Source organism: Halyomorpha halys, unplaced genomic scaffold (genome assembly GCF_000696795.3).
Source record: "Halyomorpha halys isolate HHAL.00 unplaced genomic scaffold, Hhal_1.1 Scaffold889.1, whole genome shotgun sequence".
Taxonomy (NCBI): Eukaryota; Metazoa; Arthropoda; class Insecta; order Hemiptera; family Pentatomidae; genus Halyomorpha; species Halyomorpha halys.
The window spans coordinates 380,884-395,828 of record NW_027105736.1 but is presented as its reverse complement, the minus strand read 5'-3'; the positions used below and the strand labels follow the sequence as shown (position 1 = coordinate 395,828).

The following is a 14,945-nucleotide window of genomic DNA, read 5'->3' as shown; positions in this document are numbered from 1 at the left end:
AACTATCTACACCTCAGTATTAATTTTATATTGAAAGAAGATAGTTGACAGTATAAAGTAGATTGTAGAAAGATAGTCCAGAAAAAAGTTAGTAGCAGTCAATAAAGGTACCAAAATAGTTGAAGAAAATTATTTATTGTTAACCAAAGTTTCGTCCCGATTTGCAAGACTTTATCAGGGCTGGCAAATAGAAACAAAAATGACAACTGACAAACATTGGTTAATAATAAATATTTTTTTATTATTATGGTACTTTTGTTGACTGCCACTTTGACTATCTTCCTACAAAGTAATAATTTTAATAACCATAACAACAAATAATCCCGTTGAATCTATACAACTATATTTAATTTAAGGATTATAACTTAAGGTCCCACACAAGAAAACATTAATAACAGTGCATAATTTATTTCCGAAAAGGATCCAAATCATTTGATGTGAGGTATTATGTTGTTCCATTATAAGCCATTGTCTCATACTGACAACAGATTTTCTATAGTCCTGCAACCATTCTATTAAGAGTCCAGGTCTCTTAGTCATAAATCAGAACTGGCTTTATTATGCCAATGAAAACCCTTAGTTTCAGATTTGTAGAGATTTTTCGAGATTTCAGTATTCTTGACTGAGATAAGAAGGCTCAGTTCACGCTTGTTATACACTGGTCTATCTCAGTCTTCTGACCATTTATTGATATTACTGTGGAGCCTGAAACTGTCTATTTTCGGAAACGATTTGCCGTCCAAGCAGACTATGTAGTTAGGGTGAATTTTTGGCTTACAATCATATATTTTGTTTTATCTTCATTTAATTGCAAGCCAATTTCCTCTCCTTCTCTTACTAGAGCCTTTCCATGACATCTTGGTTACTTCCTAGGACCGCAATAAAATTATCTTATTAACATACATCAAATTTAAATTATATAAAATTGAAAAAAAAAAAAAGAAATCTCTCTTTAAAAAAATTCAGTCTGTTAATTTACAAAACAATATTTCTAAATAATACACAACGATAAATATATACATAAAAAAATATACAAATGAACAATTATATAATAATAATTATTGGCAATGTCAAGTAAATGTTTTAAAATTGTAAAAGAAATACATTTATTATACCGAAAGTTGAACAAAATATATAATATACATTCACATTTGTTGAAGGATCTATTTACCTTAAGACAAATAAATGATATCTAAAGTTAGGAATACCCAACTATGAAGCCTTCCTGACAGACAGTGTGCATAGGCCCATGGCAACCAACAAGTGTTTTACGTGTGCCAGAGGCTGTTTTATCTCACCAAATTGATTTTAATGAACAGGTTTTAACTTATTTGAGTTCTGAATACAATTTCTACACAAACTATGTTCTCTGTCAGACTGAAATCATATGATAGACTCGCAGGTCAAAAAATGTTGGGGACTCCTACCTCATCCATAATTTTAACAAATGATAATTTTGTCATCAAATAATAAAAATTTCGATAACTTATAGTACATTAAACAAGTTATTTATGGAATCAGCTTGTAAGTTAGATCTAGGTTAGGTTATATATGGTTGAAGATGCTTTAACATAAGTTGCAATCCAGACCTTGCAGTAAACAAAATCAGATGACCAACATAAGTTCTTGCACCATCTAGCTAAAAAGAATTAAAATAGATAAAACAAAAGAAATACAAGAAGGATACACATAATAAGAGAAGTGCCTGCGTACAAATAGTAGGCACAGGTAGAGTCTGTCCAACTCAACAATATTCCTAATGTGAATTATCCCAGACGTTTCTCTGGTAACACAGGTTATAGAAACAAATTTAAAAATTAGGGAGATTAGATATAAGGGGAATTCATTGCACAAGTTGTAAACTGGAGATTTAGTTAAGGTTGAAAAAGAAGCAATTATGTAATCTTGAAATGGAACAAAATTTCAATGCAATAAAAGAAGTCTATTATAAAACAATCACCAAGTTGATTGGTGGAGATGTTTTTATAGTTATAGAATTTTTGTAATACGGAAAAAAAAAATTTGAAGGCATTAATTTTGGAGAAAAAAAAATTTATTTTTCGATTACTAAGGTTTTATTGAGATGAGAAAAATGAATGTCAAATTTGCTTTTCTTTAAAAAAAAAATATTTAAACCCACTTCCTAGGGCCCAAATCATTTCCACTCAATGACCACTTGGTCGTTTGATTCAAATTATTGTACTCATAATAAACCAGAATTGGAGTAATTATAAAATAATCTATTTTTATTTTTGTCACAATAAGAAGAAATATTGGTTATTGTATTAAATGAGATGTTTGTTTATTTTTGTTTAGTAGCTTAAAACATCACTAGTCATTAACGCCATTTATACCGTATTTAATTTTTCTTAAATTTGTTTAATTTAATTATATATTATTTATTTAATGTTAATATTTTTTTTGTCTGGTTTCACCGATTTCACTGTTTTATCATCAACTCTGAGGGTTTTTGAAATATCTGGGTTTAATCATAAGCTATTGAGGTGTAAAACTCTGCCTGCTGGCTCCCTAGGAGTTAGTTGCTGGTCCCAAGCCCAGATAAAGGAGGAGGGTTGGTTCGGTGTGTTAACTACACACCAATCAGAAAAAACTTTCAAGTTCAGAAAACAACAAACAGCCTCGGATAAACGAACAACCAAGGTACTTAACCCCGGCATGGAAATATGGACTTAATAGTGTTTCTTGGAATGTTAGAGGATTAAACCAACCAGGTTCAAGCAAAAGATTAGAGAATGAGCTTGATAAATATCAAGTTGAGGTAGCTGCTCTACAGGAGATATATTGGAGAAATGTGACAATGATAGAATTAAAAAATTATCTGCTAATTAACTGTGTACACAATGTAAATATATGTGGAACAGGCTTCATGATAGGAAAATCTATTAAGCACACAATAATACAGTATAAACTGATCAGTGAAAGAATTTGTACAGTTCTACTTAGAGGAAGGTATTTCAAAATCACGATTATGTGCGTACATGCACCTACGAAAGACAGGGAAGAGGAGGAGAAGGATATTTTCTATGAAACATTGAAAAGGGAATATGACTTAATTAAGGATTCAAAAAACAAAATAAGGGAACGACTGAGAAAAAATTACATTGTACACAGCACAACTATAAATGATAAAGGAAAAAATTGAAAAATGTTGTGATAAAAAGTGCAAGCGATGCACTAGGGAAGAAAGAACCCGCTTCCAGAAACAAATGGTTTGACAAAGAGTGTAGGATAGCTCTGGAAGAAAGAAATAAGGCGAGGTTAAACATTCTAAACAGAAAGACCAGAGGAAGTGAACGGGAATTTATGACAAAGAGGAGAAAACCCAAAAATCTATGTAGGGAGAAGAAGAAAGCACAGGAAAAGGAAAACCTTGAAAAGTTGCAAGAATCCTGGGAGAAAAAAGAATCCAAAAAGCTTCATAAGGGTGTAAAAGAAATAAAAATAGGGATTCCAAGCCAACACTGGATTATGTAAAGGGAAAGAAGGTGAGCTCATTGGGGAAAAGACGTCAATTCTTGAAAGGTGGAGCCAGTATTTTAGTGAATTGCTAAACCCAAGAGCCACCAAGAAGAGATTTAAAGAAAGCTTCAATCTAGATGAACTTCTGCGTAAGGTGCTGGACGGTGCAGAAGTGGAAGCTCCTGAGAAGGAAGAAATTATTGACATTATTAAATCATTGAAGAACCATAAGTCACCAGGTCTTGATGAAATAACTCCAGAGATGATAAAATATGGTGGCAGTCATTTTTGGGAAGCAATTTATGATTTGATTTGGGAGATATGGATGGATAAAAAAGGCCATAATATTGGACAAGAGCAGCAATATGTACAATACACAAGAAAGAAGACATGTGATAATTATAGAGGCATTGGTCTACTAAGCATAACCTTTAAAGTACTGGCAGTGTTTCTACATAAAGAGTGTCCAATTTCACAGAAAATATTATGGGAGAATATCAGGGAGGGTTTTGGCCCAGTAGATTGACAGTTGACCAGATATTCACCCTGAGGCAGGCACTGGAAAAGTACTATGAGTATAACATAGACCTACATCTGCTATTCGTGGACTTCAAACAAGCTTATGACAGTGTGAACAAAAAGGAACAGAAAGGAAGGAGAGAGGAACCATGATAAAAGGTAGGTATACCGAAAAAACTAGTCAAGCTGGTAAAAATTACACTAATGAACATTACCTGCCGAGATAAGCATGGAAATTAGCTGTCCCAGGAATTTTCTCTGGAAAATGGCTTGAGACAGGGGGATCCTCTGGCTCCTCTTCTATTTAATAAAGCATTAGAAGTAGCTATTCGTTCAATCAGAACTAATCCAGTAGGGACCATTTACAATAGACTGTCTCAACATTTAGCATATGCAGATGATGTAGTCATTACCGCAAGAACCCGAGCAGCATTAAAGGGAACATTCCAGGAATTCGAAGAAGCAGCATATGAATTGGACCTTAAGATGAATGAAGACAAGACGGTAAGCATAAAAGCTCAAGGAAAGATAAGGAAGAGAATAGAAAAGTGACGTTCAGAGACCACAGTTTCAGTTCTGTAAACCAGTTTAAGTACCTGGAAAGCCTGGTTACAGATGATAACAAAGTAGATAGTGAAATAGAGGCCAGGAAAGCAGCAGGAAATAGATGTTACTTCTCACTGCAGAAAATACTGAATTTTAGAGCTCTCTCTGAAAAGGGTGAGAGTGGTCTTTTACTAAACCATCGTAAGGCCAGTAGTGATCTATGGGGGAGAAACATGGCCCTTGACAAGAAAACAGATTCTCAACTCCTGAGAGAGAAAGGTATTGAGAAGGATATGGGGAGGAGTTTCGGAGAATGGAATTTGGAGAAGAAGAAGGAATGAGGAACTGATAAACCTGAACGGGAAACCCCACATCGTGGTGTTACTTAAAAGAGCAAGAATAAGATGGTTAGGACACGTTGAGTGGCTGCCCGATGAAAGGATACCCAAAAAGATGGTTTATGGCAAACCAGATGGAAAACGGAAAAGAGGAAGTCCCCAGATCAGATGGCTGGATGATGTGGAGCAGGATTTGAAGCTCTTAAAGGTTTACAGATGGAAGGAGAAAGCAAGAGACCATTTAGATTGGTTGTTGAGGGCCGGGTTCTTGCAGGACCGTAGTGCCATAATAATAATGAGATGTGATGTGAAATATGGGCATTCTTGGAAAATATGGCTAATTGTAAATTTGATGTTGCAATACTGGCAGTTCGGAGGTGTTTCTTTTGATATAAAATATCAAACGACCTCCTCTCTACAGCGTTTTGGGCTGGAGGTACTCCAGGGCTTGACATCCTTTTTAATAATTTTTAGTTTACTCATTGGGCTTTTATTCCACAAAGATTGCCATTTATCTTTGATTTCCTTTTTGAGGTCTTTGCTCATTTCTGAAGAAGTTAAAAGTGTTTTACCCCATCCCAGAAGCGCAAGTGCTTCCCTTGCAGCATGATCAGCCAGTTCATTTCCAGCAATTCCCACATGACTTGGAACCCATAATAATGTAACTGACATACCTAGATTGTGTAGAGTGTTGAAGTAAAAATGGATGCTCTGGATACATACAATCTAAACCTTTAAATGAACTTAAATGAGTTTGTAATTATTGTGGTTCAAATACAAACAGAAGCGAAGTGCTGCTGCTATTACATTGAGCTCAGCAGTGAATATGTTGCATGGGTTGTTGAGTTTAATTTTGTATGTTGAGTTACCATTTATAAAGGATGATCCTGATTTTGAACTGTCTGTGTAAATTATAAACGATTTCAGCATATTTTGAAGAATATTAGATAAGTGGGCTTTAAATTCATCTGGTTGGTATTATTTTTAGAGTATATGGACAGGTCTAGAATTGTTTTAGGATATTGGAGGGTCCATGGTGGATAATTGTAATCGTTTTGAGAAAAGAGATAGCTAAGGTGAGTCTTTCTGATAATGGAAGTGTTGAAATTTGTTTTTGTCTAAAAAGAATGGAAAATTTTGAATTAAAAATATATTTACATGTCGGATGTTTTGTCTGTGGATATAATTTTGAACTTAAGGTTATAGGTAATTTAGATCTTCTGAACAAAAGTGGTGATAGTCCGGATTCGGGGCATAATCTTAGAATGGGGATTGTTCGAAATGCTCCAGTCGCAATTTGGATTCTGGCGTGAAGGACTGTATCCAGCTTAGCCAGCACTTGGGAACAAGCAGAACCCTAAAGGAATAGTCCATTTTCAAGCTTATTAATACCTGATAAAGTTTAAGAAGACTTGTTCTATTGGTACCCCCAGGAAGTATGGCTTAGTAAACGAATAATGCTTTTTGTGCAGTTACTTTTTAGTACAGAAATATGATGTTGCCAGGCTAGTCTTTTATTATTATTATTATTATTTATTAGTAATAGGTTCAGGGTAATAGGGAGTTCCTTAGAAATAGATTAGGTGATGGAAGTATATTTCGCTTTCATCTGAAGTGGAGGCATTTTGTTTTGTCAATAGAAGAATATTAACAGTATATGACCAGTTTTTTATCCTATTAGTATTAAATGAGTTTAAGTGTATACAAATTGTAATGTAGGCAGCAATTTTTTTTTTTTATTAAAAAGCAAGTCAGATTAGACTTATCATCTGAGTTAACTTTAAATACAACTTTTCGTAGAAACTAAAAAATATTTGATTCCATCAGTTTAAAAACCAAAAAAAATACTGGAATATTAGTATGTCATTAAAACAATTTGGACTGACTGACATAGCAAATTGAGCAAGGTAAAATACTTTTTGAGATTTTTTTGAACTCTCACAGGCTGTTTGATTTTCTGATACTCTGTTTTTATTTCTCCACATTCTTGTGGAAAGTTATAGTTTGTACATAAATTATTAATACTTACATCAATTCCAATTACTCGATTCTTTAATCCTCTAATTCTGAGATCTCAATTATCACTTTTTGTATAATCCTCTTTAGTTTTTTTCGATTATTTTCACTTTTAAGATTTCTCATTTCTCCAGCAACGAAATCACCAAATACTTGGCATTCATCTCTTACTTCATTTGGGTTCTTAACCGCAGTGTCAGCATTACTGATTACTTCTTGTTTATCAGCAATTGTTACCTCATTTATTTTTGTCTGACAACCAACAGGAACATCTTTCGATTGACTACATCCTTCATTGGAATTCTCACTAAGATTTTGGGATAAATCATCATTCATGTCATCATCAGAAAAGTCAGGTTCCTCCTGTAAAAAATATTAATAAAAACTATTCTACATAATATTTCATTATAATATTAAATGAAAATGATAACTCATTCAAACAAGGATTTCAGTTTTTTATTTTTTTATATGGTCTATTATTTATATTATTATGTATTATATACTGACTTCTGCTGAATGTTAAATACTTAAGATGAAATTTAGTTAATAATGAAATAAAATGAAATGAAATTTCATTCATTTCATTTCATTTCAAATCAACAATAGAATAATGAAAGGTGGTTAGAATCGAGAACAAATTTATTATTTTTATTGCTTAATAAATTAATTTGTCTTTTGAGAATAATATTTAAGAAAGAAAGGAGTTTTTTTGTTTTTTCATAGTGAAGAGAAAGAATGGAATTGAATTTGATTAATTTATACTAAATTATGACAACACTAATACCAGATTTCCCTCCAAATTTAGTTCAAATCGGACAAAACGTTTTAAAGATATACTAATACCAGATTTCCCTCCAAATTTAGTTCAAATCGGACAAAACGTTTTAAAGATATATGTTTGCTGAGGAAAAAGTAGTGGACGGAATGTGATAAAACCGATATGAAACTACTAGATACCCAAATAATTCCTGAAAATGTATTCAAAATTGGATCAACGGTATAATTAGTTATCCCTGAACAAAAATCTTACAACAGGAACCAAATTTGTTCCTTGATATCTAAAATTTAAAATGTGAGTGGAGATTTTCAATTCTGAGGACATAATTTTATTTCATTTCCTCGATGAATACAAAGCTCCCCTAGCTTCAGTAATGAGGAAGCTAAAAAATAAAATTTTCCTTTGTAAACAGAGTCTAACTAACCTATTGCTCAGTACAACTTGCGTTACTAAACAACAAAAATAAAGTGTTATTTTTGACTCAAAAATTGATTTTCATATCTATTTCAATTTTAATTATTACCTTAATTTTTATGCCTCCATCTGAAGAAGTTTCAAAATTAGAATCTTTTTCATGCTTGATGGAACTTGTGCAATCAATATCTATCATGTCACCTAGAGGGTCTTGAGCATTCTATAGTAAAAAAATAAATATACAAATAATTACTTAGCTAGTTTTATATTTATAAAATAATTAGCTATCACTTCATAACTTTATACTAAACCTCTTGTAAAGCATATCCAGAAATGGAATCTTCATCAGCTAGACCTGGTTCTACCTGTAAAATAATTTTAGATTATATTTATCAAGAGCTATTTCACACAATAATATTATAAGATTATATTTAATGAATATACAGTTAACTACAGTGGTTAATGATGTAATATATAGTTGGTGTTTAGTAAGTGGTTAATGATGTAATATATAGTTGGTGTTTAGTAAGTGGTTAATGATGTAATATTCATGAATTTGATCTATCAGTCATGTTTCGCATCATTTGCGAAGGCCAGCATCATTGCACATTTGTTGAAACTTTTCATCCTATATGAATTCCTTATTTCTGTACTCCATATTCCAAAGCCAAATTAAATAGCAAGCATGTAAGACAGCTTGTTTTAGCCCTTGTATATATAAAAGCATTCAGAAGTGTTACCTTGAGCTCAAATCTAGCACTGTACTTCTTTACTGGTGACTTTTATAAGCCATATGAGTTTGGCAGGTAATCACATTAAATCTGTAATGATACTATCGTAGACTTTCTGTAAGTATATAAATAAATGATGGAGATTTACAATGTGCTCCCTGTCTTTTTCAAAATATTCCTATCAAGAAGATCTGATTTATTGATGACTTCACCCTTTTGAGGTTTCTACCTTGACTATATTTTAAAACTAAACTACATTTAATAGTAAAAACTAAATCTATCTGTAATATTTATTCCATACCTATCATAACAAACCTAATTCTGTATCCTTCTTTTCATCAAAGATTCAAGTAAAAAAATCGTTTTGGTTAATCTATTTAAAGTTTTTAAAAAGAAAATATCAAAAAGTGATTTTTGTCAAATTTATTTCAACGAACTCAAACAGTGCTCTGTAAATTGTTCATAACATTGATGAGTGGGATTAAAGAGCCATTAATGAGCACATTGTACAACAATGTTTTCATAGGTTTCTAGCTATGAAGATTTCGACTTGAGGAAACGGAAAGTCATGAGCATCATTCTGTAGTTAATGATGAGCACCCACTGTGTGTAAGTAGACCCAACCTGAACCACATGAGATCTAGCAAAATAACCCAGCCCAGTTTGAACCTATCTACCATTGTAGGCCACCTTATGTCCAAAATATCTCATGATCAAAATTTTGACAAAGATTTTTTTTGTTTTCCAAACTCTTATCAACGTATATACAATTATTACGTATAATAATCCAAGGGTAGAAAGGAATAATTGAGCTTAATTCAGTATGCATAAATGTATGTAAACCAGGAAAAAATTAGCAGTACCTTACATCTCCCTGGCATAGTAATAATAATAAAACGATTAAAATAAAAACAATGAGCACCTTAATAGTCACGCCAGAATAATTATTAGAAGTTTCAAAATCTATTTCTTCTTCTTCTTCCTCATCTTCTACTTCTTCTTGATCTGAGTTATCACCATCCATTGTGGAATCAAGATGGTTTGATTCATGCTGCCAAAAAAAAAACCATAAATATATTCTTTATCTTAAAGTAATATGATGAAGCCTACATTTATTATAGGCATGCAAAATATTTAATCTAGGTAAATCAAAATCAATTAGACTCAGGTCTTAAAAGTAATGTCTATGTTCTTCAACTCATTGTTCAAGTTGCTAAGGTATGTTCAATAAATAATATCAACATCAGAGGCAAAGTCCTATGGATTTTAACGTTAAGTTTAGAATGGATGGTTTGGTAGAAATGGTATCCCACGTTTTATCAGTAATTTGCTCGTATTCCAAAAATTATTAGGTTTGATGAAAGTTCTATAAAAAATTAGAGTACATGAAATTTCCTGCAAAAGATGCCATACAACTTTTTTTCCTAAACGTTATAGTATCTCCATCTTATTTTATCTTTGAGGATTTAGTCCTTAATCCCACTTAACCCTTTTTCTAATAAACATAAAGAACAACATTAATTTAAACAAAGGAGAGATATTTTAAGCTTTTGTTTTAAAAACTTCAGTACCTTCCTGGTGATCCATTTACACTGGCTTACTATTTATCTATGATTCTCTTAAATGGTAGGCATATTTAACTGGTCCATTACAGAATCATGTGCTGTCACACATATAAAATAAGGAGCAAACCAAATGATGATCTGTGAACCTTCTATTCTATTAATCGAGAATAACTAATGCCTTTAATAGCTATAACCACTTTATAAATCACTTAGTATTAACATTTTACAAGTCTTACTTCATTACTACGTTCACGCTTCCTTTTTTTTCTCCTTTCCATAGCCAAAAACGAAGCTGCAATCAGACAACATATCGCTGCTTTCCTTTTTCTGTCACTCATTATTGCATATTTATACTACATAAATTAAATAAAAAGTATAAAATTGAGGGGATAAACAATAATAATGCTTATAACCTTCTTCCTACTGAGGTTGCAAGAACTCAATCGATGTTTTGATTACAAAAAATCGTTTAGCTGTTTGAAATTAGGAGCAAAAAATATGTATGATTATCATTGTAAAAAAAAAAATAGTTCTATCACTGTTAAAAAATTATTATCAACCGTGCGGGGTAGAGTTTTTCTTTTAGAAATGAAGAATTTGGTCCACAGGGTAATTGAATTTTTTTATTAATTGAAGTTTTTGCCATCCCTATCTATTAAAGGCTGATTTCATTGTTGAAAAATCTTAAATCTTTGTTTTCTTAAGAGAATAATGTTGATACTGAGTTATGCCAAGTGACTCCCGTTTGAAGGTAAAAACTTATAATTAACAAAACTTTTTTCATTTTGTTAGTTATCATGTTTTAAGACCGAAATCCTCAAATCTTGTGCCCAGCAAGTTTGATGATAATTTTTAATCTTGTTGAAAGAGGCCTTAAATGAACTAATAAATAGGGAGTTTAGATTGACATCCGGTAGAAAAATTAGCATTTAGAAAATTAGGAATAATTCTACGATAGCAGCAATACAACTGTTATTCTAAAAGTTAAGTGGTCAAATTGTTTCAAAATCTTGTTTAACTGAAACAAGGTTTTCAGAGTAATGTAATTAGTAGCATTTATAAATAATAGTAATAATTACAGTTACTAAGAACTAAAATAGACTAGCCGTTAACTGATAGCACTATTACGATACAGGATATGTTGGGGGAAAATGAGAATATCATATAGTATGGGGATGAATGGAAAGATCTAATTTTGAAAAATAATGTAATATTCAAATGGAATTAACTAACTAATAGCTGAAGGAAATGAAGTCCTTGAAAAGATTAAGTGAGAGAAGGTATGACAGGGTTTTGGAGGTATCTGCGAAGATATAAAAGAGTTTATCGAGGTTGTTGTATTAAGTGATCTGACTCCAATAGACAATATTAATCATTCTTCACCAGAAGGCCTCGACAATGCGTGTTCAATATAGATAAGGTAGATACGAAGAATGCGTGTAGACCCGAGAGGTCCTATGAAAAGTTAAAGGTAGAGGATGGAGGAGGTGACCAACAGAGAACTAGCGTGAAATATGACTCTTCATATCGAAAAATAAATTGGAAGACTATACTGAGTGTCTTATTGGATGTTCCAAGATGATACTGCCACAGCATTAACGGTGGGGTATTTACTCTACTAACGATACAAAGGCCGGTGAGAGGCACGACCTGTAAGAACTTATTTTTATGTGATTCGGTATATTCTTTTTGGTATACTTTATTTATTAAATCAACATATTTACATTTATAGTACTGATTATACAACATTATAAAATTATTTGTATTTTACTGAATAAATGAAAACAGTAAACAGCTAGAGAAAACATAGGAGGTGCTCAGAGGTGGAACGAACTGAAGCTCTTCGTCTTGGCAGGAAGCCATAGAGGTGGTCGTACTGGCAATCCCTGATAGATAGTGTCGCTACAAGTTTTTTGATAGCATAATAGTATTCAATCAGTATAAGTAAGCTGGATAGTAGTTGAATTGACGAGTTTATAAGTATTCGCCATAAATCCTCTCAGAGTGGAATCTTCACTCTTTAAGGTATTCACTTACGTTCGTGAAGGGGATGGAAAATCCAACAGGTACTTGCTGTAGATCCTTGTCGGATCGGATACTTCCTCTGCTGATATTTGTTTACAGTTCAGAGGGTTGTCAGTCCAAGATTGTATCTAATCTGATTTATGTAACAAATGCGTGATGCAACTTACTAACTCATGTTTTTGTTTTCTGTTTTAGAGGGATCCGCAAAAAAAAAAAAAAAAAAGCCAGTCCAAGAGGTATTCGCTGCAAATTCTGAGGAAAGGACAGAGTGAACAGAAAGGAGATATCTAAAGTAGGTAGAGTCATATAATAACAGAATATACATACAAAAAATTGTACTTGTTAAGTTTTATAAAACTTAATATGGGACTTAGCCAGGAGTTTTAAAAAATTAAATTTCATAAAAGTATGACACTTATTGGGCTTTTCTTTTAATTAACAGTTTGTGTTGTCAATGTTTAGAATTCACATACTCTTTACAAGTAAATTGTTGCCCATTGGTGTTTAGTAATGAATAAAAGTGATTTTTTCAATCAGGATTTTCATATTGTTTGAAGTTTTTTTTTTTCTGTATGGTTTCTTCAGTCTGCTTGGAGATTCTTATTTTTAATAATTGAAAGTTTCAGTTTAACAAGTTACATGGACCGCTAGGTTAATTTTGTATAATTAAATTAGGAGTTACTTACGTATTGCAGGTACGTAGCGTCTATTTTATGTTTCATGAAATTTTCGAGTAATTTTGAGAACTTCAATTAGATTTTGTTACAGATTTGATTGGATTATTTCGATTTTTTTAATTTTCAAGAATTGTTGTTATCTCTCGTGTATACATTGTTTATTCCAATCAATCGACTGCCCGTTATATATATAGATATATTTCTTTGTCTCAGATAGCTTTTTTCCAAATTTTGGGTTTTCCCTTTTAGCACTAGATCTGCTCTGATCGAAGGAAGTTTTTTTGTTGGGGAGGAATTCCATAAAAAATGGATGAACTGGTCCTTGACCTCTCACTTTCTCTCCCAAGATGAAATCTATAGGGAGATATCCCCGTCAGTCCCTTGGTTTCAGATATGGTCCCCTGGTTTCAATTCATGAACTGAAGGTTGCAGTTCCCAAGTTGATCGTCCCGCAGGTTTAATTTAGATATTATGAAATTGTACTCTATTTGTAATGTTGTATAACCTTTTATTTTATATTTCAATATTAAGAGCTCAATTTTAAAATTTGTAATTTAGTCATTTCAGAGAATTACTTTTGTACCTAATGTTATTTAAGTTGTACAAATTCTCTATATTTAGGGTAAGGACTGTTATCATTATGCACTCATAATTGTGGACCATAAAGGTGGAGTTTCTTAAACGAGGTTCTGGTCAGAACTTGGGTAGGTTAGTTAAGAATTACTCACAATCTAAGCCTACAATTTTGGATCGTCAAGATTATAGTTAGATCTTAATTTACAAAATCGTATTTCATAGTATTCTTGAAATTTTTACTTAAAACTTTTTTATAATTGCACAAATGGGTCTCAGAGAGGAAGGAAGAGCAATAAACCATAATGCTGAGAGACTGACTTCATTGGAATATCGAGATAAAGAACCATATGCCTGATATTTAGTGCGAAGCAGCGAGCATCGTGGCTGAGTCCACGCAACTTCTAAGTTTCCACCTTCAGGCGAATCAGATTTCAAGTTGAGTAAAATCGATTTTATGATGGTTCCCTTGCGTATCGATTGATTTTGACTTTCGTATTTATCATATAGTATTTCTGTATGTTTTCCGAGTTGCGATCCTATTTTTATGTTTATATTTTCTCAGCACTCTCGAAAACATATAAAGGAACACTGATCTGTTAGAAATCAATATACTTAACTAAAAATAATTCGATATGCAAGCGTGCATTCATAAAATAGATCATATTTTCAATCTCAGCATCACAGAATACATAGATAGGGACCCCAATATGTTAGAAAGACGGAAAGTTAAAATAAATCGATACGCCAGCGTATGATCATAAAAACAATTTTATATTAATTTCAAAATCTTCGGATATATATAAATAAACTGTCATATGACAATAATTCTGTACGCTAGTGTGTAATCTTAAACTGGATATTAAACAGAAATATTAAAATGAAGTCCACACATGGGCTTTTTCAAAATAAAAGTGTTCTGTTATTAACGCAATCTGCTATTAATTTATATATTAACATAAATAAGTTGAATTCACACATGGGTTAAATTACATGCTATTGCATCTTACTAAGGGTCAATAAGTAATTGTAATTGCGTCTTACAATTACATCAGAGTAAATGTTTCCAAACTAAAACCAGAAAAAACTGTTCTTATATTTAAAACAATCCTCAGGCCACTGCTGATGTTCGGCTGTGAAGTCTGGGGAGCGGCATCCTTCACGAAAAGGAAAAAACTACAATATTTTCAAAATAAAGTCCTAAAGGCGGATCCACAGGCGCGCCACGAATCGGAGGCTTGTACAAATGCTCGGTAAACAAAGAACGGGCCATCCACATGTCA

General features: G+C 32.3%; 2 protein-coding genes across 5 annotated transcripts in view; one reads left to right on the top strand and one right to left on the bottom strand.

The window, feature by feature from the left end:
• Positions 1-392: 392 nt before the first annotated feature.
• LOC106686851 (uncharacterized) lies at positions 393-10,824 on the bottom strand. Of its 4 annotated transcripts, none has more exons than XM_014430420.3 (6): positions 10,624-10,823; positions 9,745-9,873; positions 8,403-8,456; positions 8,201-8,311; positions 6,913-7,262; positions 393-869 (listed from the first exon to the last, which is right to left on the bottom strand). In XM_014430420.3, exons 1-5 carry the CDS (start codon positions 10,723-10,725, stop codon positions 6,936-6,938), a joined length of 723 nt encoding a protein of 240 aa, XP_014285906.1. In that variant the 5' UTR covers positions 10,726-10,823; the 3' UTR covers positions 393-869; positions 6,913-6,935. The 4 variants fall into 4 exon arrangements, with proteins under 4 accessions (XP_014285906.1, XP_014285907.1, XP_024217572.1 ...); XM_014430421.3 differs by lacking the exon at positions 393-869 and adding an exon at positions 948-1,639; XM_024361804.2 differs by lacking the exon at positions 393-869 and adding an exon at positions 948-1,635.
• A 1,783-nt stretch (positions 10,825-12,607) lies between these two features.
• Cyp303a1 (Probable cytochrome P450 303a1) overlaps positions 12,608-14,945 on the top strand; it is a 54,768-nt gene continuing 52,430 nt past the window's right edge. The window contains exon 1 of the mRNA XM_067053484.1: positions 12,608-12,704. The gene's annotated coding sequence lies outside the window, so the exon portion shown is untranslated. The remainder of the gene's footprint in view (positions 12,705-14,945) is intronic.

Coding starts and splice junctions, on each gene's coding strand:
- LOC106686851 (XM_067053486.1), bottom strand. CDS start 10,725: ATGAGTGACAGAAAAAGGAAAGCAGCGATATGTTGTCTGATTGCAGCT. Junction 9,874..10,623: donor AGCGTGAACGTAGTAATGAA/GTAAGACTTGTA, acceptor TTTTTTTGGCAG/CATGAATCAAACCATCTTGA. Junction 8,457..9,744: donor ATTCTGGCGTGACTATTAAG/GTGCTCATTGTT, acceptor ATTATTTTACAG/GTAGAACCAGGTCTAGCTGA.